This window comes from Molothrus aeneus, chromosome 17 (assembly GCF_037042795.1).
Source record: "Molothrus aeneus isolate 106 chromosome 17, BPBGC_Maene_1.0, whole genome shotgun sequence".
Taxonomy (NCBI): domain Eukaryota; kingdom Metazoa; phylum Chordata; class Aves; order Passeriformes; family Icteridae; genus Molothrus; species Molothrus aeneus.
In genome coordinates this window covers 15,284,088-15,309,335 of record NC_089662.1, presented here as the reverse complement: position 1 = coordinate 15,309,335, position 25,248 = coordinate 15,284,088, and the positions used below count along the sequence as shown (strand labels likewise).

The window sequence follows — 25,248 nt, the reverse complement described above, 5'->3', positions numbered from 1 at the left end:
AATTATTATCTTAGCTAAAATTATAAGAACCTAACAGTTTACTACCTGTGTCATTACTAGTACTTTACTATAAGTAGTTATATTATTTTTTACTATTTTGAGTTTTTTGTTTAACATGTGCTTTTGATATATAGAAGCAAGAACAGTTCAGTGGCAGCCAGCCATTGTGAATTTTACGTATATTTAGACGTAAATAGTTTTTGAATTATTTAGAACTTGGCATGGTGAGCTCTAGATGCTTTTGTAGGACGTCAGTCAATTGCTCTGACATTAGCAGGTGCACTTTTATGAAATAGCAAAATAGTTCAAAAACCAAAATACATAATGTACTCCAGATAATAAATATTTGTCTTCTGCTCTTCATTATAGCAAGTGCTCCCCACAGAAATGTGGCGATGAATCAGCATCAGCCAGGAGACTGGGGTTTGCCAAACTCCAAAGTGAACGGATTGGAATCTGCAAGTTCTGCTGCAATGTTGAGACCAGGAGCTGAATTTAGTACAACCCTTCCGAGGCCCCCGGAGGCTGGCTCTGTGTCTGGGCTGCCTGTTCGCTCTAACGGCATACCTGGTCATCGGCCAATGCTGCAACAGCAAATGATTCACATGAGTAAGTTCTTAACTTCTTATTGTCCCACATAGCACTATTTCCCTGGTTTCCTAGTAAGCATTCATCATAAGAATCTTTGCACTATTGGTAAAATGCTAGAATTTTATTTAAAGGCTTTTTGAGGTAGAGACTGTTATTGTTCCCTGACTGTGACATTTGATGACTTTTTGGTGATGTTCTTGTTTTCTTCTGGTGCTGTGTGTCTCATACACAGATAATTTGTTCTGGGTCCCAAGATTGGGTGGGGGGATAATTTCTGTGTGTTTCTTTAGTGCAGTACTTCTCTGCTAAATTCCAGGAACTAAATGGCATCTATGATTCCATATGTAAAGATACTAGCATTGTGGTTAATTTAATTCATCCTATTTGATATGGATTTTTTTTTCTGTTAGCTTCTTGGTAATCAATGTCTTTTAAAGTTTTTCTCTCAAGTATTTCAATTTTTTTTTTACATGGAGCCAGACTTTATATAAAGCCACCTTGCAAATACCATTTTTCTTCGAAGTATTCTTATGTGCATGAAAGAAAATAAGCTGTATGTCTAAAATATGAACAGTCTTAAAGCCCGTGGGTTTTTTCTGTTTTATATGTCTAACAAAGGTTTAGTCTAGAGCTGAAGTTCTCCAGTCTACTATGCCAATACCAGTATGCCCCAAACCAGTTTAAATAGACAGCATTCCTTTCTTAAAATGGAAAGCTACCAGAGCTGTCACCAGTTCCCTCAAACAGACTTACTATTTCAATGCAACAAATGGATATAAGATTAAATACAGAAGAACTTTGTGCAGTCCTGACTAAGTCAGAATTTTCCACCTTAGCTTCCTAGAAGTCATTGATGCTAAGTGATTCATACAGATGCTGGGGAATAATGGGATGACAAACTCTCCTATGTAGTGCTGTATGTCTATATAGGTAGAGGGAAAAAAGTAGGTAGCAGGTCCAGATCACTGTCTGCTGTATTTAAATCTGTGGTCTGTTATATATGTGAAATGATCTTGACTGTGAGTTCATGTGTGTATGCACTGTAAAACATAATAATGGAAAGCTCATGAAGCTGCTTGACAATTTGTGTGATCATCCTAACTGAACACTAGGGAGAGCAAGATGAAACCTTCAGTTTTTAAAAAATACACAAATGTTTTACCTTGCAGGGCCAAATGAGTTAAACATTGACATGGGAGGTAATCCCTATGGACAGCCTGGACCTTCTAACCAACCTGGATTGTGGCCTGACAATATGATGTCCATGGAGCAAGCGTCACGGGGTTCACAAAACAGGTAGAATTGGGGAAGGTTTTAAGGCAATTTTAAATACAACTGTTCACTGTCTGTCAGAAGAATTTAAGACCTGGAAATAAAATTGTGTAGCATATGCAGTGGGGATAACAGATTGGAGGCAGAATTCCATTTCTGGAATGTTTCAGAAATATTTCCATTTCTGTCACGGGATATTCTTTAACCCAGCTCCACAAAAGTCATTGTTAACAAAATCTATCAATCCTTGAATTGGGAGGCACAGAAAAAAGACATGGGAGACTCTGAAATCATATCTCTGTGGCACATGGCAAAACCAGGAGAAAACAGAATTTATATGTGTTTAAGGATGCATGGAAGGTGACTGGACGTTTTAGGACATAAATTTTGGATTTAAGTTGGGTGACTATAATATTTAATCATACCCAGGTCAATATATTATATAAAAACTATAGTTTTCCTTGTAATGGTTGTAATGAATTTCTTCACTGAAAGAGTGGTCAGGCATTGGAATGGGTTGCCCAGGGAGGTGGTGGAGACACCAATCCTAATGTGTTCAAGAAACAACTGGATGTTGCACTTAGTGCTCTAAGTGTGCTTGACAAGGTGGTATTCCCTCAAAGGTTGGTCTCCATGATCTTGGAGGTCTTTTCCAACCTTATTGATTCTGTGATTTTAGTGGGTTTTTTTTTTATTTATAGACAATTAGTTAGAAGCTCTTTGGATGATCTCCTATGTTCGGCACCAAATATGGAAGGCCAGAATGATGAAAGGGCACTTCTAGATCAGCTGCACACACTATTGAGTAATACAGATGTCACAAGTCTGGAAGAGATTGACAGAGCATTAGGAATTCCTGATCTTGTAAACCAAGTAAGTAAACAGATATTTTGGCCATTTATTTTCCAAAGACCAATAGTATTTTATTACTTGAAAAGAATGTCAAGAGGGCCTCCTCATTTACTTTGTCTCATCACATCCTCATCTTCGTATTCATACATTTCCCTTAGGAAACATTTAGATTGACTAGGGTTTAGTCAATCTAGTCAACATTTAGATTTTCAAAGGAGTAGCTCATTATGGATTAAATTCCTTGTGCATGACAAGAAATACAAAGCAGTATATTCTTACAGAAGTTTATTGTACAATGCCTTCATATATATAGGTGGAGTTTGGGGTGTAGCTCGTTCTAATTCTATAAGCTGAGAATTCTGTTGGGTTTCCTTAGTAGCCTGCTGTCAGCTGAGCTTAGGTTGTGAATTATTTGACTTTCAGTGATGTGGATGCTTCCCTCTCCTTCAGTTCCAGGTTGAATTTGCATGGCTAGCAAATAGAAAAAAGAAATTCTGTGAGTACTTTGGAAGTTGCTAAGACCCACATGACACCATCATTTGTACAAATATGGCTTGAATGGTGACACTGGTCTGCCTGTGTATGCAGTGTGCAGCAAAACTGATTTTAAAAAGAATTATTATTATAAATCACTTTTGCTATTTCATTAGTTTGGAGACAAAACTAACAGTAGCTGTCCATGCTATGTTCTACCCAAGAAATGGCTGAGTGGTGTATTATGCTTAGTTAGCTTTATTGCTACTTTAGAAATTCTATATATACTGCCAGTGAAAGCACTTCTGTCTCTGTTGAAGGGACAAGCTTTGGAACCCAAACAAGATTCATTTCAAGGTCAAGAATCTTCAGTTATGATTGACCAGAAGCCTTTGTTATATGGTCAAGCCTATCAAGGGCAAGGGGCAGCAATGCCAGGAAGTTTTAGTAACATCCAGGGACAACAGCCATCTTTTAATTCATTGATGAATCAGATGAGCCAACCAAGCAATTTTCCTCCGCAAAGTATCCATCCCCGAGTAAATGTGATGAGACCTAGGACCAACACACCAAAGCAGCTACGCATGCAGCTCCAGCAGAGGCTCCAGGGACAGCAGGTAATTCTTTGCTCCTACTTTTACACTTCCTTCATGTTTCAGAATGGAGTCACTTGCACACGGAATTGTGTTGCTTTACATATGTAACAACAGATGACGGAGAGGGTGGATCTTTTATTCTGACAGTGCTTCTCATTGAATTGCCTGGTGGCTGTAGGAGTAGAAGAACATTTATTAGGACAAGTGTTTCTCCTTCTGTTTCTCCTTCTTCCTGTCAGCCTCCCTAGCTACAGATTGGATTGGTTCCTGCAGCACACAAAACGATTGCTAGCTGAAACAGTGCTTTTGTACAACGTAACTCTGCATGATCTCTTTATCTGTGTTTAGTATTTTTTTGGAACCTCACAGATAGCATTAAATCGGAGCTGTATTTCTACTGTAAATCAGGTGTTACTTCTTTCTCACTGTGTTTTCTAACTAATCATTTGGCTTAGCAATATAGGGGGTTTGCTTTCCATTTAGTGATTTGATGTCATTTTAGGTATTTTCTTCGAATGAAAGGTGAGAGAATAGATACAACCAGATAGATCTTAACACTAGGTTGAAAACACTGCTTAAAAAATTGGTGCGTGATTTCAGCAGTGAACTCCCCATGTGAAAATGCAGGCTTGATATTAAATACAGTGTACAAATAAAATTAGGAGAACTGAACCAGTGCTGTGTGACATGGTGTGTGAACAGAATACGTGCAGGTAACACCAAGGCAACAACAACAACACACAGCTGAAGTACAAAGGTTAGGTTTATTCCATCATCCTGGATTCGAAAAAACAGAGACGCGTACACCGCTAAGCTCATTTTAGAAGGGGCAAAAAGTACCCAGGCCTGAGCCCTGCATTCCGTAGCAAAAGGGCCTGGAGCGTGCACAGTCCTTCACCAGGCTGTACTTTCACATCTCCAAATCCTCTTATCTCCCTTCCTCCACCTTTATGGAGGCCCAAGTCTGTGGGAAAGGCTTTTAAAAGTCTTTCACAACATCCTGCTATATTTTGTGAGAAAATTCTGTTTCTTCTCTGTAGACAGACAAACATACCAGAGCAAACATAAATATGTAAATTTTCTCAGCCAGAGAATTTGCTAACATCTCCCTGGTGCCTAGTTGGTCCTTGAGAGAAAACAATTCTAAAAGCAACTCCTTTTTCTCTCTCCTTACCAGTCTTCCACTTTTCAACCCTTTTCTCTCCACACATGGAATGGCAATGCTAGGAAAAACTGTGTTCTCTCTTGGTTTTCTGTGACACTTACTGTTTAAAATAAATAGATAATCTGCTCTTTATTCCTAAAGAGAGATAATTTAAGGAAAATACAAAACCAAAGCCAGTTAACGCTGCACTGATTGAAAGCTTTTTCTTTTTGTGTGTTTGAGCTGTTTAAACAAATAGTTTGTTTAAAGACAAGGCAAAAATTAACCATTGCACTTTATGGATTCAAGAGGTCTGTAAAGAAAGTGTTTTTGCAGGAGTTGCCATTACTTTTTTCAGATACTGTTATTTTCAAGCTAATAGTGCTAAAATGTCTTTTTCCAAGTTTATGAATCAGACCCGTCAAAGTCTTGAAATAAAAATGGAAAATCCAGTCAGTGGTACTAACTCAGTGATGAGACCAGTTATGCAGCCACAGGTGGGATCCCAGGTAAGTACTTACTACAGTAGCCATCTGTTTAGAATTTCAACCTTCTTTCATGGCTTTGCAGTATTCCTCTTTGGTTTTGTTCCTCTGCATAATTTTTTAAAAAGGGGGTTTTTTGCCTCCCTTATTGCTGAGATTGCTGGAGGATTTGTTCATTAGGTCATGCTGTCAATTCAGTATGCCATGTTTTTTGTGTAAATATCATCATTGGTTTAGCACTAATGACAACTTAATGAAAACTTTTGTCTTAATATTTTGATGATTTTTTTTTTTTCCTGTGGGTTTCCCTTGACTTGCTGGGTCTTAGGAATGAGTTTGATTGACTCTGACATGATTTTATTTGTAAAAACATCTTCTAATATGATTTTTCTTCTCTTTGGGGGATAGCAGCAAGGTTTTCTTAATGCTCAAATGGTGGCTCAGCGTAACAGGGAACTAATAAGTCACCATTTTAGACAACAGAGGATGGCAATGATGATGCAGCAGCAACAGCAACCTCAGGCCTTCAGTCCACCACCAAATGTGACAACCTCAGGAAGCATGGATAGTGCTTTGACAGGCCCTCCAATGGCTCAAGTTCCTTCACAGCAATTCCCCTATCCACCTAATTATGGTACTAGTACTAACATGTTTGGCTTTTTTTTTTTTTTCCATTTGTCTGGTTTTCTTTTCCCTTTTTTTATTAATCCAAACTACCTAAATACCAATCATTCTGAAAAATGGACTATACTGCTCCAAAAAAGGATGACTTTTCTCCTTCCAGTTACTGCAAGAAGATGAACTAGAAGTACTAGGTAATGATAACTGAAGTATATTGTATCTATCTCCTTTGTTTTATTTTAAGGAATAAGCCAACAACCCGATCCTGCATTTAGTAGAGTATCAAGCCCTCCCAATCCAATGGTATCATCAAGAATTGGACCCTCCCAGAATCCTATGCTGCAGCATCCTCAGTCAGCAACAATGTACCAGTCCTCAGAGATGAAGGGCTGGCCCTCAGGAAGCATCCCCAGAAACAGGTGAACTTCAGGATTACAACCTGTTTCTCAAAAACTCTTTCATTTTGCTGAAAGTAGAAACTATGTTAAATAGCATGTAGCAGGAAAAGCACTTACAAGAGACAAAAGTAACTTTCTACTGTCTGTATTGTCCTGCATCCTGCTCTGGTTTAGGAAATAAAATTATTATTTTATGCTTAGCTCCATTGATTCATATTGGACCTCTACAATCTTTGTAACCAGAAGCAACATTCAGTCTTTAAATATTAACTTAATATTTAAAGAAAAAATAACTTGGGGGAGGGGGTGGAGAAATACAGAATATCAAATAGTATTATGATAGATGATACAGCTGTAATAGTAGCCTCCAAAAAGATTGCTTAAGGCATACACATACAACTGCATTTCTAAAAACTCAAATTCCTTTTGGGAGGGGAGTTTCCATGTTAAACAGATATTAGGTAAAAACAAGTAAATGTGAAAACAGTTTTCTATTTCACGTGTTGACAGCTGGTGCAGGGAAGGCAATACATCAGTGTGTAGACTTCTTGGAAGGTAATTTTATTTGTCCTTTTGTACTTCAGTTCTTTTCCCCAGCAGCAGTTCAGCCATCAAGGTAGCCCAGCAGCATACAGTATGATGCACGTGAATGGCAGCAGTGGCCATATTGGACAGATGAGTGTTAATACCATGCCTATGTCAGGACTGCCTATGGGTCCAGACCAGGTAAGTTGTACATCAAGACTAATGAAAAGATTTGCTGACTCTTCTTCTATTGAGTACAGTCTGCTTACATCCATCCCTCCTGCACAATCCTGTTCTCAGTTATCCTGTTTGTATCTGTGGGCCTATTAATTTTATGTCCTAAGAGATACTTTCTTTTTGATGATACATAAGCAAATTCACGATGAGGCCAAGCTGTATGCTGGGATTAGTTGTTGACTTTGAAGGATCATGGATAGGACCAAGCCTTAAACTGCACAAAGGATGATGAAATACTTCTGAACCTGGAGAAACCCCAGAAAAAAATCCATGGACATTGTGAAATGCATCTTCAGCAGATCTTGAAAATTACATGTAATAGCTCTTACAAGTCAGGCTAAGAATCCTGCTAGTGCAGTTTCCTTCTCGCAGACACTGATAATGATACTTGCCCTTACAATACCTTAGAATAACTTGTGTATGCATAGCCAGAAACAATGGAAAATTCAGACCCCTCATTTAAGGTGAAAATGTGCTAATAACAGGCACTGAAAAGAAAGCTGTAATACAAAATACACTTTTGCTACAGTCTTTACACAAAATGCCTGATGAGCAACATAATACTGACATAAGCTAAATCTTTTCAAGTAAAAAGTACCTCATGAAATTTTATGCAGCATACCTGAGGAAGGAGTCAGAATAATGAGGACTTTTGGGGGTTAGTAAAGTTTTGGAGACTTAGATACACCGCATGCCTTTTATAAGTAGGAGAATATAAAGGTGAAATGTCAGATTTTCCAAACCTATATGACATAAAGATACCCAAATAGTGTGTTTAGGAAATTCCAGGACAGCATTTATCTTCTAGAAATTTATTTTCAAAGTGGAGCACTAAAAAGCCCTTGTGCTTCTAGGCATTGATTGGCAGTAGTTCCTTCTTCCAAATGCAGAACATAAACCATTTCTTTCTTTCAGCAAAGATGTCTTCTCTGATAAAAGTATCTTTTCTTTAACAGAAATACTGCTGACATCTAGAACCACATCTTCAAACAAGAATGGTTGAATGCACTAGTGTTATAAAGGAAAGTGACACATTCTTCATGGCGAGTCATACTGGGCTTAACAGAAACCAGTGATAAATTTCCTCATCCAGAGGAAAATAAAACCAACAAAAACCCCTACCCAACAAAAATACATTTTAGTAGAAGCAGCCTATGAATTACTGTATGATGTGGGGTACAAAAAAATGTCATTAATATTTTTGGCACTCTTCCTCTAGGAATGTGAATTTGGTAATGCCATTTTAATAGATTTGATGAGTAGACTCCGGGAATACCTTATCTGTTTACTGTAGCTATCCAAAGCCCTTTAGCCCAGGCACACAAAAGTGCCTGGAGAAGTCACAGTGGTAAGAATTTCCTGATTTCTCTTGTAACAATATCTGACAGAGAATGTAGTTCTTAGTCTTCACTCTTTTATAAGAATCCCTCAATAGAAATGCTGCTTTTAGTCTCTTATCCCAAGAGTCAGGGATTTCCCAAGCAAAGTAGCAGTGCAAAATTATTTGGCACATGCTAGTCCAAAATCCTGTCTGTTGAAGCCAAGGGTTGAAAAGAGAGGATAAACAATTTAAATTATTTAAACACAATTGTGACTAATATTCAGATATTGCTGTGCAGCTGAGTGCACTTTATAGAGGACTATATAATGGATGAATGCAATGTCTTTGATAAGGACTTAATATGAAGGTAGGGTGTACTCATATTCCTTCACAAACACAATCTCTTAAAAATTATTTGAAAAGACTGCATAATGTAATGGTTTCTGTGTATGGAAATTAGAGCAATAATCTTTCATCTTTTTTTGAAAAAAAGCTTCAGAAAACTCAAGGCAAGACACTGCAGCCAGAATCAGAAGTTTGCAGTCTTTTTTTGTGATTAAATTTTGTAAATATGATCTTTACAATAATGTATTATACACATGACTTTTGTAGGTCACTAACAGCAGCACTAACTCTCATTTTTGCAGAGTTTGTGAAGCTAAATGTTTAACAAAATTGATTCTGGAAACTGTAGTTGAGGTCCAAAATTTTTTTTTTTTAAATTACATTTAAGGACTTTGAAGCTGGGTGACTTTGGCCCACATATTTCTCTTCTTTGGTCTTCAACACTTCATTTATTTTTACATGTTTAACATAGAGCTTTTTATAAAAAAATAGACCGGTTGTTGAATACTTTCTCCATCTGTGAGCACTTTTGTTACATTTCTTTTTACCTAAGGCAGTTTGACACGAAGGCTCTGCTTTGTAAGATCTTACAATTTGTCAGGACAGACCTGTCTGCCTATAATAGGTTGCCTTTTCAGCTGATGAATCTGGATTGTGTCTTTTTGGTCAATTTTAATGAACTCTAAATGTTCTTTGAAAATGTTTGTCTGTTGCAAAATACTTGTTATTATGCTACATCCAGAAATCTTTAAGGATATTAAGCCACATTTTAACCAAATGTCTACACCTCATTGGATTATTCTAATAGTAAGGAATGTATTTTCTAAGCGGATTTCTGTCATAGCAGTATTTAAGTGTTGTTACATATTCTTTGCTGATAGCACTGGGGGATTTTTCCCCCTCCATTTTGGGTGCTTGAAATGAAGATCCCTTTGCACTTTTTGCAGTTACAAGGAATTAAACCGCTAAACCTTCCTAAGGGATGACCCAGAAATGTTTAAGATGTGTGGTGCTTCTGTTACGTTGTTCATTGTGTAATGGAAAACTGATTTCTCCCAACTGAGTAAAAGAAACCAAAAATCCCCTGACCTGTGTTATTTTTTGCTTATTCTTGGTACTGTTAGCAAGATGGGGTTTAATTGTTCAGACTATTCAGTGATTTTCCATTTTTAATAGAAGTAAGTTTCACTAGAAATATTCTCCTAAATTCATCCTTAGCACCCAGCCAGCTGTGTTTCAAAGAGAACGTAGAGTCAATCGTACTACTTCATGTAACCCTGTCTCTTCCACTAGTACTGAGTACATAGATTATCACAGCACTTACTTGGAATTTTCAGTCTGATTAATGTGTGTTTATAAGGCAAAACTTTTAAAAGCCTAAGAAACTCTTATCTTTTCATTTCTTGGATTATATCTATTTGTTGAGTAAGTGCTGCTTACTGAGGGTGAAAGGCAACAGTCCCTTGCATTTTATATCAAATCAGAATAGAACAATATTTATATATATATATATCATTATACTGACGGAAACTAAAAACACCACTTGCTTTCATTAGGTGAGCTCTTAGACTATATACTGCTATATACATCTTGCAGTACAATTTTTTTTTTAAATTAGTAATTCTATGTATACATCTATGTATAACTGGTACCTACCTGACTGGCATTATAAAAGCTCATCCTTTTCTCATAGGTTTAGCATGTTGGAGCTTTCCAGTACCTACTTTTTTTTTTTTTTCCTGAATTAAAAGATGTTTAGTTTAAACCTGATGAAGGGGCAGGGGGCATTTTTAAAATGCATTGACAGTGTATTTCGTGGCAGCACCAAATAGTACATCTGGTTTGAAATCCGCTGACATTTAGCTACCACCATCAATTTTGCTTTGGTCCTAGAGTAGTAAATTTTTGTGGATGTTTTTTAAAATAATACCCACATAACATTATTCAGCAGTAAGAGATGAATTAGCTAGTACAGCAACCTCTGATCGCTGCTGCATAAATGAGCGTTGCTTTGCTATGTCTCTGTTGCCTTTTGGATCACATGCGTTTATTAAACTTCCATGTAGTGCACTTTTTTCCTTGGCCTAAAATACTGCTTCTGAAGTGAGAAATTCAGACCACATTTTTGTCACAAGACAAAACTTCCTTGAATGTTGCACCAGTTAGCACACCTTTTATTATAGAATTTATGTGCAGACCACCAGATGACAGAATGATACAGCAAGTGCGAAACTATGTAAATCTGAGAGCAATATTTAAAAAAAAAATCTCAGGAGAAGGCATACGGTATTGAGAATTGAATCTAAGCTTAGTTTACATTACAAGTATTGCTTGAAATATCTGTATCTTTATTTTGCAAAACAGAGAAATCATAGGGACTGATTTATAAAAGGGTTGGTTGTAAGGTGTTACTGCCCTTCTGGTTTTTGTGTTTGGATATTAATAATAATGTAAATAAAGGTTTCTATTTATAATCAGAACTTGGTGACACTGTATGAGCTTTAAGGGTGATTATCCAGTACAGGTCAGAGAAATTTCCCTGCTATCACTGATGAAAACTGTGTATGAAGAACGATTTACATTTTATTCTAGTTGGCAGTAAAAGCTGAGGGAGTAACAGCTGAGACCTTTGATTTATTAGACACACATTTAGCACAAACACCAACTAGAATTTATGTCTACTTCAACCTAAATAGCAAACTCTAGAAGAGCTGAATGGAGAAGAGGTGGTGTCTTTCCCCAAACTTGGCAACAACGTACCTTCCATTAAATACCAGCTGCTTCTTGTGTCACATACAAGTCTCACAGCTCACTATTTTCTATAAAGGGACAACTTCAACCTTCTGCCTGACAAGTAAGTAACAGGTGTAGTAACACTGGCCCTGCAGGATTTTAACAGTCACAACCTCACCTTGCCAGAGACTATGAGCTAAATACAAAAGGGCAAATTTTTCATATTCTTTCTGCATGCACACTGGGAATGGCAGATAGCTAAAACGTCTCTGGAAAGCAGAAAAAATGTGGGGGTCTGGGGGAACTTAAGGGTTTTTTTACTTACGTGTGTGGATCCAGGTTCTCATAATCTCATAGATTTTTCTGATAATCCATGAAATTTTTAACAAGTTTAATGAAAATACATGGCAAGATTAAGACAGACATTCAGATTTTACTTGCATAATTTAAAAAAAGCTTGCAAGAAAGCTTTGGGTGGTAGATTTGACTTACCACATGCCATACAAATACTCAAGCCCAATCTTACTTAGCATCTATAAAGACTCTACTTCTGCTTTTTGAGCGGGTTTTTTTCCCTCATTCCTAAATTCAAGTACATTTTTTGAGTATGGGGTTGTAATACCAGGGATCTATATGTCTGGATATAATTCCACTTGATTTTCTGAACTGCAAAACCAGGAAGGGTTTCGAAATAACTTCCATGCTGTATTTTTACACTGCATTTCTACAAGGGCAAGTTAAGTTTGCATTTTGAAAAAATACCTCTTTGTTAGAAGTGAAGGCCACAGTTGGTTGAGTCTGTCCCATAAGCACCCTCAGGCATTTGCCCTTAAACACAGGTAGCAAAGTAACATGAAACAAATGATAAATACAAATCTCACCATTACCTGTACTACAACTTACGTAATAATGTTCTTATGAAACTACTGAAATAATTCTGTACACTGTGCTTTCTTAGTAAAATTATAGGGTTTTTCCCTGTAAAAACCTTTGAACAGTAACTGTCATTCACAACATTTACTTTTCTGCAGATTAAAGTGTAACTAGATTATTGACTACAAGTACTGAACTCCCAGAGCTGCCTTTTTTTAAAAAAAATGTAAAAGTTACGCTACGAAGCAAACACTACTTCTCAAAGGAACTGTTCTGGTTTTGAATGTACAGTATAATATTACCACATAAAAAAACCTTCATACAAATCTGATTTTGTTAAAATTTAAGATGTACATTTACTGAAATTTTTCAGGACCTTTAAAAATGAATAAATTCTGACTTAGCATTTTGAGAAATGGCGTGTGGGCATTACACTCTTTTTTATTAATAAATTTCTTCACAACGTGAAGGAATTTATTTTCAAACAGAACACTGATCAATATTTACACAATCCCTCCAAAAATCTGGCATCGATTTTCTCTAATCTTCATAGAGGTGACAATACAATGAACAAGTAGACGTGGAACTAAAATGAATCCTCAGAGGAAACTGAAGAAATTCCATGGTGTTGAGTAGACTTGGTGCTGCTGACTTCAGTTCCTGAATCTTTTCAGAGTTCTCTTGAACATTACCTTTACCCCAGTGTTAAGCAAATGCACCTTTGTTTTCTGAAGCTCGCTTTAGGGTTGCACTTGGCTTTGAAGTTTTTCTCACGACAACTAAAGATAAAGGCGAACGGGAAATTGGTTTAAGGTCCTGTCAACTGTCTGTGTAAACACTGCCTGCCGCTGCAGGGGCAGTCCTCTTTGGGATGTGGCTGAGTTTCCTCCTCTGTCAATTCCTGAATCAGCATTAGGTTGTGTCTTCTGGAAGTAAAATGCCTTGTGAATTCGGTGAGGTATAATCCAAAGCAAGAAAGCAGGTACAACAGTGGATTTCAGAGACCTGGATTTCTGACGGCATTTCCCGTAATTCCACTGCTTCTATTCAACTCACTCACCAGTGCAAACATTCTATCTATTTCAGCCTCAAAGTTTATCCAGTCCTTCAGGCGAATGTTATAATTCATTTAGTCTGTACATGGATTCAAGTCCTGCCCCGTTTGTGTCCTCATGGAGGTGCAGCAGCTGGGGGAGATTAGCCCTCCCAGCCTTCCCACAGTTGTCCTCTTTAAAATAAAACAAATGGAGTTTAGTGTATAACATTGTAGTAGAAAGTAGTAAGAAAGGTATTTTTAATGGTTCCATGCAGTAAAAACCAATGGAAACACTGTGAACCACCAATAAAAGCATAGCAGGTGTATGACAAACAATTCAACGGTGCTTGAAATTTCAACCTGTACAAAGCTTGTTAATTCAACCTTCATTTTGATTCTAAAGCCAGTCTTAGATCTCTTCAACTAGAAATAAAACCACTGCATTATATAAGCAACTCTCAGGCAAAAAGACCAGACTGTGCCTAGGAAGGGACTTGCACCTGTGTTTTCCACTGCACAGTTTGAGAGCACTTCATGATTTTTAATGAAGTCTCTGCTTTCTTTTTAAGGAAAGATTCAGAGACAGTAACAGGCAATAGTAACTTTTTAATAGACTTAAATTTGTACCTCATCTTTTGAGCTCTAGCAGTTTGAGAACTGCCAGATCATCACCACATTTTAAAAGGCAGCTCAGTAAGAAAAAAGCAGTTGTAGATACAAATCTGTCTTATAGTCTACTTTCTGCTTTAAATTCCTTTTTCTGCTTACAGCACAAAGGCTGTGGTTGGATAAAGGGCAAGAAAATCCATGATGCTGCCTCACTACTTGTGAGAAATTACAGTCAGTTTTGTTCTTTCTGGATTGTGTGAAAAACCACTAGGTAGCTGCTACTAGTTTAAGTTTAGACAAAACCAGTGTACTGGTCTTTAATTTTTATTGGCAACTGACCATAACTAGTTTCTTAACTGAGCATCTACCTTTACTGTTTGAAATTGCCTTGACTAATGCTCCGAGATTCTCAAAAAACATGTACGAAGAGGTTTTGTGCAGCAGTAGTTGTCAGTAATGATGGCAGTATCATATTTCTTGCATAATTTAGAGGACTTTCCTCCTAAGCATTCTGTGAGAATAGATGATGATGTTAAAAAGGTGGTGCATGCAGAAAGAGAAGGGAAAAGTTAAGTAAAAGCTAATGCTTTTGGGGAATTGCTCCCAACTCACAGTGACTTGGCAGATGATGGTCTCTTCACATCTGGCCATTTTCGACGCTGAAACTGCCTAATTTTCAAGCAGCAAAAGGAGAAAAAAGTTAACCATCACCAAGAAAACAACCAGTACCACAATCTGAAAGACGAGGAAGAAGAATTCAGCCAGAATTTTGACTACTAAGATCAGAACATAGTGTAACATTGAAACAAATAGCTCCAAAGTTTCAAAGCAAGTGGGGGGGAAAGGTCTTGCAAATGCCCTTTCAAGCCAGGCCTTTCCATGTGGTTCCCAATCCCACACTTGCTCTTTCAGTATTAAGGTAGTACTTCAGAATAATAATGTAACTTTTTTTTGTTAATTTACCTGTACTGCTCGTAGCTTCCATCTTTAAGTCCTAGGTGAGAAAAATTAACAATGTTACTAACAATTGTCTGTATGAGAAAAAATAAAGACTCGAGAAATTTAACAAATTTCCTGATGTCTTGAGTAACCTAGTATGCCCTCACATCTGATCCTGCACTGAGCTGAAGTTTGGAGCAGAACTCTGGAAGTCCCTTCCAGCTTGAACTGACCTCTGTTCAGGTCTGTGAGCTTCAGAGTGGCTGTTAGGGTATTCTCTCCCTTTTCACGAGTATTGTTTCTTCCTTGTCTTCTCCTGCATCTCAGCACTATTTATTACTATGCTAAGAGTCTTCATCTTAAAAACAGGACATAACAGGAACTGAACATGTACAAAAATCTGAGAATGCAGCTATCACCCTCAGCAGGACATTACTATTCTAAGTAAATCCTAAAATCCTTTTGACTGATTCAAGTTTTATAATGTTAAAGAGTATTTTGGGGTTCTTTGGGGTGTTTGTGAGTGCAATAGAAGAGGCACTTACCAAGATCTATGTTCCTGGTTCTTGGATTGCATTGCTTATACCCTCTGCAACTTCTGAGTTCCATGAGCTGGACATGCAGTTGATTAAGAACATCTCTGTCAAGCGTATTCACTGCATTAATTAGCTGCAATAAACAGGAGGTTCTTCTTGGTTACTATTGCTCTGTAATTTGGTAACTTTTTAAATACAGCTGGTTTCTTTGTAACAGGAAAGAGCCACTTTATACTAGTTTAAATGATACAGGCCTTAACTTCATCCTACAGCAATACGGCGTGATTTCAATTTATTGGTGACAAGTAACAATGATGTATTTCTTGAGCTGTGATCCCAAGGTCTATGATCAGATACCTGATATGGATCGGTATTGAGATCAAAATACTCCAAAAATCCAGTAGCAAATTCACAGAACAGGAAGTTGTGGGTCTCGTTGATTGTCCTCAAACACCAGTACGTGTTGTTGTTGGCACTGGTACAGGCACAGAAAGGGCCCACTGCAAATTGAAGAGTTATAAAGACATAAACTACATGCTTCTGTCTTTAGCACTGCTCATTACTTTATGTTTATAGTATTACTTTATTCATAGACAGTTACTCTCATTCTCATTCCTGAGCTCTGAAGCAGAGAATGCATTCCAGCATCAGCTTCTTGTTCTGTGCATACCTAATCCACATACTAATTACAGTAACATCTTGTCTAGTTCCTTTCTCTGGTTGAGAAACATTCCAGATGGTGAGATACCTTGCAGATCAGTGTACAGTATTCAATAATCTGTAGCTTATTTGCAGTTGGTTTTACTTCCTTGCCTTTTATGCAAGAATAATGACAACAGTGAAAACAGAAATTATTTACTATAGAGAGGACTGTATAGCTTTGGTTACAGAGCTAATAAAACCAGTAACTACTAGCAACCCAACATCCCAGCCCAGCCTAACCAAAATTTGCTGACCTATTCCTTAGGTTACAGTACTCTTACATGTCCACAGAGGAGCAGTTTGCCAGTGCTGGTTGTCGTGGGTGAAGCAGGTCAGACCAGGCATGCTGCATGTGTCATTATTTTTGATTCTCTTAAGCAATTTGCGCAGTTTCTTCTTCCGTCTCTGCTCTCGCAGCAGCCATAGCCTGTCTTTCTCCTGTAGGGCTTTCCTGCACACATGAAATGTTAGGATCATGGAAACTCTGTTAGACTTGAACATAGCTAAAACACCCCAAAGTAGCTAATAAAATAAGCCACTCAGAGGGACAGAATCCACATTTCTTACTTAAATGGTGTTTCATACAAATGGAGATGACACTGCAATTCAGTAGCACTGGGAAAAAAAAAGCAGCCAAAGGGGCTTGCAGGCCTAAGGTTTGTAATGTGCTTTTTTCAAAAGCAGAGACCTTATCTTAGAATTTAGAGGCATTTTGATGTGGGCTTAGTTCCTTACCCATGTGTCTCTGTTTATGCTTTTTAATACAGGATAAACTGAATACTACTACTATTGCCTAGTGTGTAACTGGTTTGTACAGACCTAATATTAATATTACATTTTGCACATCCTCTCTCAAAGGAACAGGCCTTCACTTACTTGAAAGGATGAAGACCGGATCCTTTGTGTCTCAGTTTGCTCTTGTGTTTTGAATGGTAACTGGAAAATAAAAACAGCATTGCTGGTGAACAACAGCAAGACAACTGCCCCTGTTCTTATAACATTATCATATTGGACTTGAAGCAGGTTTAATCAAGTGTCGCTTCTCCCTTCAATTTATTAGTGTGTGTGATGAATAAAGGCAGCCTCGCTCGACTGGATCAGGCACTTCCCAGCCTCACTGTGTCTCTGTTTCCTCAGATCCTTTGTCCACAGTGACACTTGCTGTGCTAACACTGCATTGCAATGTACATCCACATCCAGCTACAATTTACTATTATTTTAGTTTTAACGGGTTGTTTCCCCACATGAGGCACATAGAATAAACAGATTTGTAATTAAATTACATTTCTGCAGCAGAGTATTCCCTAATTTGTTCTGATAATGACAAGTTTATACTACCCTCCTGTCATTTTCCTTACGAATGCAAAAATTTCAATACCAGCTGTACTTTGTAGGGCTGGGAAGGGGTGTGGGTGTGTCCTGCATTATTACTAGCTGAAAGTTTCAGGAAAACTTGAACAAGATGGCTTGAACTGTCCCAGCAAGAGCACTGTCTAATATATTCAGAGATATGCAGAGTGTAAGCAGACATACACATTCTCGCTGGGTTACCACTGCTTTGCCTCTCAAGAAACTCTTACAGTATTTTGCAGAAATTTCCTTTCTGTGGAATTACCAAAGTTTAAAAAAAAGAGCAGCCGCAGTCACTGGCAATATTTTCTTATTGATAAAGTTACTACATACACAAATCAGTAAACACAAACTTAGTTTAATAACTGTTGTTTTCTAAACAGTACATCTGAATTCAATTAGATGCCAGATTAAAATCTCCTTCAAAATAAATCTTTTAAATTCTTAAAACTTTTGGGAGCTTTTGTAAGTTCTATTAGTGTAACAAATTAACAAAATAAGATTATTTAAGAACTATCTTCTTCAGTCAATTTTTTAATCTTGCACGGATGCTGGGCATTTCATCAACTAATTCTAAACGCTAAATCAAAGCAATTGCAATACAAACACTTGACCATATGTAACTCAGATGATTAATCTCTTGGATTTCAGTGGGTTTAATCATCTCAATAATGCTACGCACAAATAAAAGTGTATCAGTCTGAAAATAAACATGTTTTACATTTTCTATAAAACATTCACCAAAAATAACTTAATCTTGACAGTACATATTAAGTAAACTCAGTTTATGTAAACGCAGTTAATCAGTTTTGAAAGCAGTGGATTATAAACCAATATAAACTTTCTGTCTGGTTACCATCTAGAATAATACATCTTAAGCAGTTTTTGACATGGGCTCCCATAACCCAAGAAATTGATGCTCTCAATATTTTAGTGGATCTGCTGCTGAAACGATGTTGCAGGATGCACACAGGCCACATCCACAGTCCACAACAATTATAAACATCCTATCTGTAGAGTGCGTGCACCTCCGAGGTTTTCAGCATGTTCAAAAAGGCATTCTGTGACACCAATAGGATAGAGAAGTTTTATCCACACGCTCTCACAGAGTCTACTTGGTAACAGGTGCTTTAGGCGCAGCTAAAGCACAGCTGCCAGGCAGTTATGACTCCATTCAGATACAGCTTTCTTTTTTTGGTTGATACTCATACCATTCTGCCACTGTGGCTGCAGTACTCTCAGTGACACCTGGCTCTCAGCAGCCTCAGAGCTGGCTCTGTCACCACCATGAGCAGGAGAACGTGCTCCTGGGTCTCCTTCCGAACAGCTTTTCTCAGGGGCAAATTCTGTTTGGGTTACCTTTTGATTTTGGAAGATTTTCTGTTGTGCTTATTTGCAGAGCAAGAGCTCAATTGTCCAATTAAACTCCTGCCTGGCAGACAGTGGGCCTTGTACTTGTGCAGCAGCCTGTGGACACTTCCCCTGAATGTGTACACAGAGTACAGTCAGCACAACCACTGAACAAACAAGATCCTGATCTCTCCTGTGAGATCTGATAAATCAGATCGGTGAGATCTGATACATCAGTTACAGTTGCACACTACAAATAATTATTCAGAAGTACACCAAAAAATACCTTAGCTTGTTACAATCACACTCTTCAGGTCGCTTCTTCTTTAGATGACCTCTCACCTCCCTCAGGTTTTTTATTTTATTTTGCAAAGTTTCAATCTAAAAAAAAAAAGGCACAAAGACAGAGTTTGAAAAAAACCAGCATGATTTAGTGCTATTCTAACCTTCTCAAACTCATTTTACTGTCACCAAGAGCTTCCTCTTCAGTACCTTCCGTGGCTCTCACCACTAACAAGCATTTTCAAATTATCTTGCTTTCCAGAAGGAAACTACAGCAGGAGGAAGCTGGCTCAGTTTGCCTGCTCTGATTCTTGACTCTGAAAGCAGAATGCTTTGCTGTGGGAATGAGGGGACACACAGTTGCAGGTAGACAGACACTCCTGCATCCACTCTGGTTTTGCCTCTCTACAGCACATTCACAAGGGGAGAAAGGCTGCTCAAAGGAAAACAAAGTCATTACAATTCAGTGTGTTCTGACACTGGGAAGAGGATAGGGCAGGAGTGATCTGAAATCCCCTCTTCAGAGGTTTTGAAGAAGGAAAGCAGCAAGGTTCTGTCACTTTGCATAGCAGGCTTTAGCAGTGTCTGGACACATGGGACAGCAAACAGCAGTTAATTGTGCCACCCCTGAGGTTTATTTTTAACTGCCTTTTTTCACTAAATGAAACTCCTGCTTTTGCTCAGTCTGGCTTACATACAACATGGCCCATTTCCACTCGGGTATTGCAGGCCTCTGCACAGCAGAAAAATCAAAGTAATCTAATGTGAACAACAGTCTCTGCAGAACTGTTGTTGGCCATCAGTAACCATAGGTGTAGTAGAAGCAGAGACAGGACAGAGTGTTCAAGGAAAATGGACAAAGAACCCAGCCCTGTGACCCTAAATCAGGAACACAATTGGACAGAAGTGCGTTCTCATTTCCTTTGACACTCCATATTGGCTACATTTTCTGAAGAAAAAACAATTACAGGACCGTGGTAATATTAAAATTGCCCTTTTTTAATCTTAGCAGAATAGTAAGTTTTTAAGTATTTGCCCTGTGTGTCAATCTTTACAAGAAAAGGGGACCAAGAAGTTCTTACATAGAACTTTACTGTGAATTTATGTAATTTGGTAAGAGATTACAGGATGTCCATCCCTTATGCTTCTCTCTGGCATTTGTTCCATCCTTACCTGGTCCTTTGACCCTCTTTCATATACAATACACATGAAGGGTTTGAGCTAATCTTAGTGACAAAAATGTCAGATAAAGTCTTACTGGCAAATTTCATACAGCAAATTACCTCTAAGTTCTCCATATACACAATCCTATGAAAAAATTCAACTCAAAAGTGCAAGGTTAAGAAAAGCAGTAGCAAGTGAAAGAAATTAATTCTAGAAGCACCAAAACTAATGAAGCTCACTTTTCCTTGGGCCTTTATATTTGATACTGAAGGACTGTTTTGAGAGGTTCCCCACTGGGGAACAGGACTACTAAGATGATAAAAAGATCCAGATTAATTTTTTTCCCAGGATAGGGACAGCTTTAAGTCTTACTTGCCTCATAAGGCACATGACATTTCTCAGCTGTGCTTTCAGTTGCAGTTCTGTCCTCCTCAGCATCTTGTCTTCACAAACTTGTAATAATTTAATTATTTCTGAAATTAGCCAGCAAATTCACAAGGTTCCATGGAGGGAAAAAGACACCCAGAGGCAGACACAGATAGTCAGCATGATCCTATCACCCCACAGAAAACAATGCTAAAATCACACACGGAAAACATCACTGACCTCATGGTCAATATGAAGTTTGTGGTCCTTCCAAGCTTGCAGTGACCTGTACAGATCTGTGTCACACTGAACGGTATCATTCTCCAGGATAGAGCACCTTGGCATGGAAAAGCAAACAGTGTTTATTATTACAGTGGATACACACACACACCGAGCAATGCAAACAGCTGCTCTTCATAACACAGCTCCAGGACAAAAAGACCACGGACTGGAAATGACATACAGAATTCAAAAAACAATGTTCATTCAAGAAAATACTAGTGTGCTCTGAACCAGGAAGGAAGTCTGGGTTGGAGTTGCCATGGAAATTTTTAAGTAGAAAAATTCAATGAGAATATTTCTATCAAGCAGAACCTGTTGACTGTTTCATTTCTGTATGTAAATCATGCTACACAGAATTCTTGCTTATTCATTAGACTTTCTGCAGAAATAATCATTACTAACTAGCAAGCATTGAAAGCATTACTCAGAAGCAATTTCTCGATGCATAATTAAGTGATGCAGGGGTAGTAGCAAGGTAAGATGCATTACTACACCATAAAGAAAAGAGAAAAAACTCAAAAAAACAAAACAGAAACAAAGAAGTTTTACTATTTTCTACAAAAGTGATAAAATCTTTCAAGGGTATCTCCTTCACTTTGAAAGCAAAACACCCTCTGACAATATAAAATCTTTATGTTTCACTAACTTCTAGTGAAATCCAGTTTTTAAAATTATTTAATAAAGAAGAAAACAAAAAACCACTACTTGACAGATTTACCTGGAAAGTTTATTAGGGGTTGAATACCATGCAGCCATTTCTGAATGCTTGTTTAAATTAAAGATGAATATTTGCAGTGTTCCTTTATTTTCTTTAAACTACCCCGTGCATGTTGTCCCACAGCCTTCTTTTCTGTTAGGGAAGTCTCATGAATAATGTACAACCTTCCTGACAGTTCTTGTAAAAATCTGGGATTCACCCACTAAGGCAGCAAAAGTAAACTTAATTTGTTCCAGAAGAAAAAACCAGTGATTTATGAGTCCTGCACATTCACGAGAGCTGGGAAGAGAGGGCACAATTCTCTGATGCCTACATTTCCACATATTGGTGAGTTTCTAATTCACTTCTGTGAACAGAAGGCAAATGGAAAATACAGATATCAAGAGCAGCCACCTGGCTCCTGCATATTTATATGAGCTAGTCATTAAACAATATAAAACATGTAATCAATAATGATTGGTGGATTTTCTGATAGCTCACAAATGGAAATGGTGATAAATGAATTAAAGTACAGCTGAAGAGACATTATCAGTCCCTAGATTCACCACCGAGGAAGTTATTTTTAGCTGTTAGAGTGGTCAGACAATTGCCTCCCCTCTCTCTCAGTATGTTCCATTTCCCAATGCTTCTGATCCATCCAACTTCATTCATAATACAGATTTTCCTCTCCTAGCACTGATTACAGCAAACTCTGTACAAAGCAATCAGTGACACAAAACCAGTTCATGCTCCAGTCAGGGCCTTCAGTCTCCAGCCAGGCCAGGTTACCCCACTGCACACTCATTTGCAGGAGTATGGCCTCTCCTGGTTTCATGCAGGTTTAACACCCCTGTTGCCAACAGTTTTGCTTGTTCTCACTGGAAACATATGCACTGAAGAGTGGCTACCGTCTCCACCCAATGCAGAAGACAAAAGCACTGCTGCAGCTCTTCAGGAGCTTCATGCCCCTCTGCACTGACAAAACTAAAACAAAACTTAAGACTATTGTACAAATGGAACAAGAATTTTAGTGAGGCTAGACTGGGTATCCAAAAGGGATGCAACATGCTTAGCACACACTTCAACCCACACATTTATGAAAAGAGCAGTCACTTAAGGAGCAAAAGCTTTTAAAAACCTAGCATGAGCACTTACCTGTGGGTCACTTTGATCAGATTAGGGACTGTGTCCTCTGCAATGCTACCAGTCCCACTATATTCCCCCATGTCTCCACCTTCCTCCTGGTGGAAAGCAGCCCTCTGCACCTTGTGCCGCTTGGTGATGTTTCTTGGTAAGATGGGCTGGTACCCATCCTCTAAAACCAGGTGATAGGCAGCTCCATCCAGCTGAACAGATACAGAACGGATAGAGCGATTCCGGACATAGCTTGGTTTGAATTCTGCATGGAAAAAGTGGAAGAGCAACAGAAACTGCATGTTACAATCTGCTCCTCTCTGTGGCTCTTGGGAGGAAAACCCCAGCCCATAGTGCGCTGTTTGGAATTAACGGGATGACAGCGTTTGTTGCAGTTCTCCTGTGAACTGCTGCTTCCTTAACTTTGGCATGGATGGAAGTACCAGTGGGTGGGTGGATACCTCAGAGCATGAGAGGGCAGGTACAAGGCAAACACAAAAGAATGGCAAAGGGGAAAAAAAATGCTGCAGTCCAGCACCAGTGAGAACAAATAGCTCGTTCAAATGGATGCTTGCTCTTCCCCCACAATCACCAGATGGCAGTCACACCTTAAGCACTAACTGTGACAGTCATGACAGCCAGTCACCCTCAGGGAACAGTTCTCTGTGCTTTTCTGCTGTCCATCATACAGTTCTTCCCAGCTAGGATTCCTGCAACACATTCTTGGAGTTGTCTCAGTATTCGCAGTGCTCAGCCTGAGCCTTTTCCCAGTTCTATTCTTCAAGGCTAGGGCTAGATCCTTGATTTTTTGGAAGGGATTAATATTTGAATTTTTATTTTTATCCACATGCAATTCTTTTCTTTGCAATTCTTTCCCTGATGTGCAGCCCAGACAGTCAGTTTTCTCCATGAAGCACCACCCTCCAGTGCTATGTACTCCCTCAAACTTTGCTTCTGCATTTGCAGCTCAAAAGCAAAATGAAACATTTGTTATGAATTGCCACTGTGCAGTACGAGATTCTCATTGATCTTTTCCCTATTACAATTTTCCAAAATTCTCTCTTCCAAGCCCAAATCCCCAGAACTCCTCTTCTGTTTGGTCTGGAATGGCAAAAAGAGAACATAGTTATGAAATCTAAACCTACATTTAAACTTCCCTGCTGTATGATGGGGTCCATCCCTGACTGTATTTCCTGCTCACTACCAGTGACTGCTGAGAGTCACTCATTAGACACAATCATCTCATTCCTTGAGAAAAAAGTACAACCTAGGTATCACAGACTCTCTGGTGCTCTCTGCCCTGGGGGAGCCTGAGGCTTTACTCTGTATATGAGGCTTGGAGTTACCACAGACATTACTGAAAACAACTGAGTCCCTCAGATCCTTTGGTCACTTCTCATTTAAAGAGACAAACACACAGCACACCTCATGAGATGGGACTTCCCTCTGCAATCTGATAAAGGCAAAATTCAACCAATGTGCCAAATGAGATCGATCTTTCTTGCCATCCCATGCTCCACAGAAAGGCCAGCTTCTTCAGTGGGATAATCTCTCCAGCAAAATAAGCAGGCGGAAAAGAAAATATGGAACTGGAGGTTGAACAACCAAAATTGACAAAAAAGTACCTCAACTGTCACGCTCTGGCATTAATGCAGAATGACTTTTTTCAATAAGCCTTAAATTCATTTCAGATAGATTGCACAGTCTCAAAAGTCATTTTGTAGTCTGTGGGAAGCAGAATAAACATCTCCTCCCATCTGAAACTTGGCCAAGCATGATATTTTTGTCAGCACCACACAGAGAAAGCAGAATACCAGCTGGATTGTCTGGTTTTGCACATTTTCCACGCATAGTTCAAAGTTTACTGCTGATATTAAGCCAGGTGAATCACAGCTGAAGGGATAAAAAAAGCAACAAAAGACTAGCCCTATTTCAGGCACCCATTCAGGAAATGTTTGAAAAAATGAGACAGAAACTATCATCTTTTCCAAGGTAGGAAGAAGTTCTAAAAAGCTACACCCATACCAATGAGATTTAAAGTATAAACTCCCATTTCTTTAATCATATCTTCATTTTATCTTGTTCAGCACAGCCAACTAACAATTAATCTTCCTTTCAAGTCTAATACACCAATCCAGCCTGCTGGACCTCCGTAGATGGCCGCAGGAAACCATCAACTACATGTCCCTGAACAGCTAGGAGCCAGGTTACTCCTCCCTTTGCAGCCAAACTAACAGCCTTAGCACCAATTAATTGGTGTGGAGCGAGGCACCTCATAAAGGACTGCTTCTATTGCTTTATCCTAACATGTTACCCACAGTGCTGACTCAGTGC

The 25,248-nt window shown here is 38.5% G+C and overlaps 2 protein-coding genes across 6 annotated transcripts in view; one reads left to right on the top strand and one right to left on the bottom strand.

Annotated features, from left to right (window-relative positions):
* Positions 1-11,341, top strand: part of NCOA3 (nuclear receptor coactivator 3) — a 56,844-nt gene extending 45,503 nt beyond the window's left edge. Inside the window, exons 16-24 of the mRNA XM_066561905.1 lie at positions 370-609; positions 1,761-1,887; positions 2,565-2,736; positions 3,510-3,806; positions 5,334-5,438; positions 5,826-6,048; positions 6,280-6,454; positions 7,018-7,159; positions 8,152-11,341. Of these exons, the coding sequence (XP_066418002.1) occupies positions 370-609; positions 1,761-1,887; positions 2,565-2,736; positions 3,510-3,806; positions 5,334-5,438; positions 5,826-6,048; positions 6,280-6,454; positions 7,018-7,159; positions 8,152-8,163 (1,493 nt within the window). The 3' untranslated portion in view covers positions 8,164-11,341. The remainder of the gene's footprint in view (positions 1-369; positions 610-1,760; positions 1,888-2,564; positions 2,737-3,509; positions 3,807-5,333; positions 5,439-5,825; positions 6,049-6,279; positions 6,455-7,017; positions 7,160-8,151) is intronic.
* SULF2 (sulfatase 2) overlaps positions 11,013-25,248 on the bottom strand; it is an 84,369-nt gene continuing 70,133 nt past the window's right edge. For 4 of the 5 annotated variants that reach the window (XM_066561900.1, XM_066561903.1, XM_066561898.1 and 1 more), the window contains 10 exons: positions 22,936-23,179; positions 21,042-21,138; positions 19,276-19,370; positions 17,166-17,225; positions 16,571-16,740; positions 15,945-16,087; positions 15,597-15,720; positions 15,076-15,106; positions 14,725-14,781; positions 11,013-13,695 (listed from right to left, as the gene is read on the bottom strand). In XM_066561900.1, coding sequence (XP_066417997.1) covers positions 13,665-13,695; positions 14,725-14,781; positions 15,076-15,106; positions 15,597-15,720; positions 15,945-16,087; positions 16,571-16,740; positions 17,166-17,225; positions 19,276-19,370; positions 21,042-21,138; positions 22,936-23,179 — 1,052 coding nt within the window. In that variant the 3' untranslated portion in view covers positions 11,013-13,664. The remainder of the gene's footprint in view (positions 13,696-14,724; positions 14,782-15,075; positions 15,107-15,596; positions 15,721-15,944; positions 16,088-16,570; positions 16,741-17,165; positions 17,226-19,275; positions 19,371-21,041; positions 21,139-22,935; positions 23,180-25,248) is intronic. The other variant, XM_066561902.1, reaches the window with a different exon arrangement.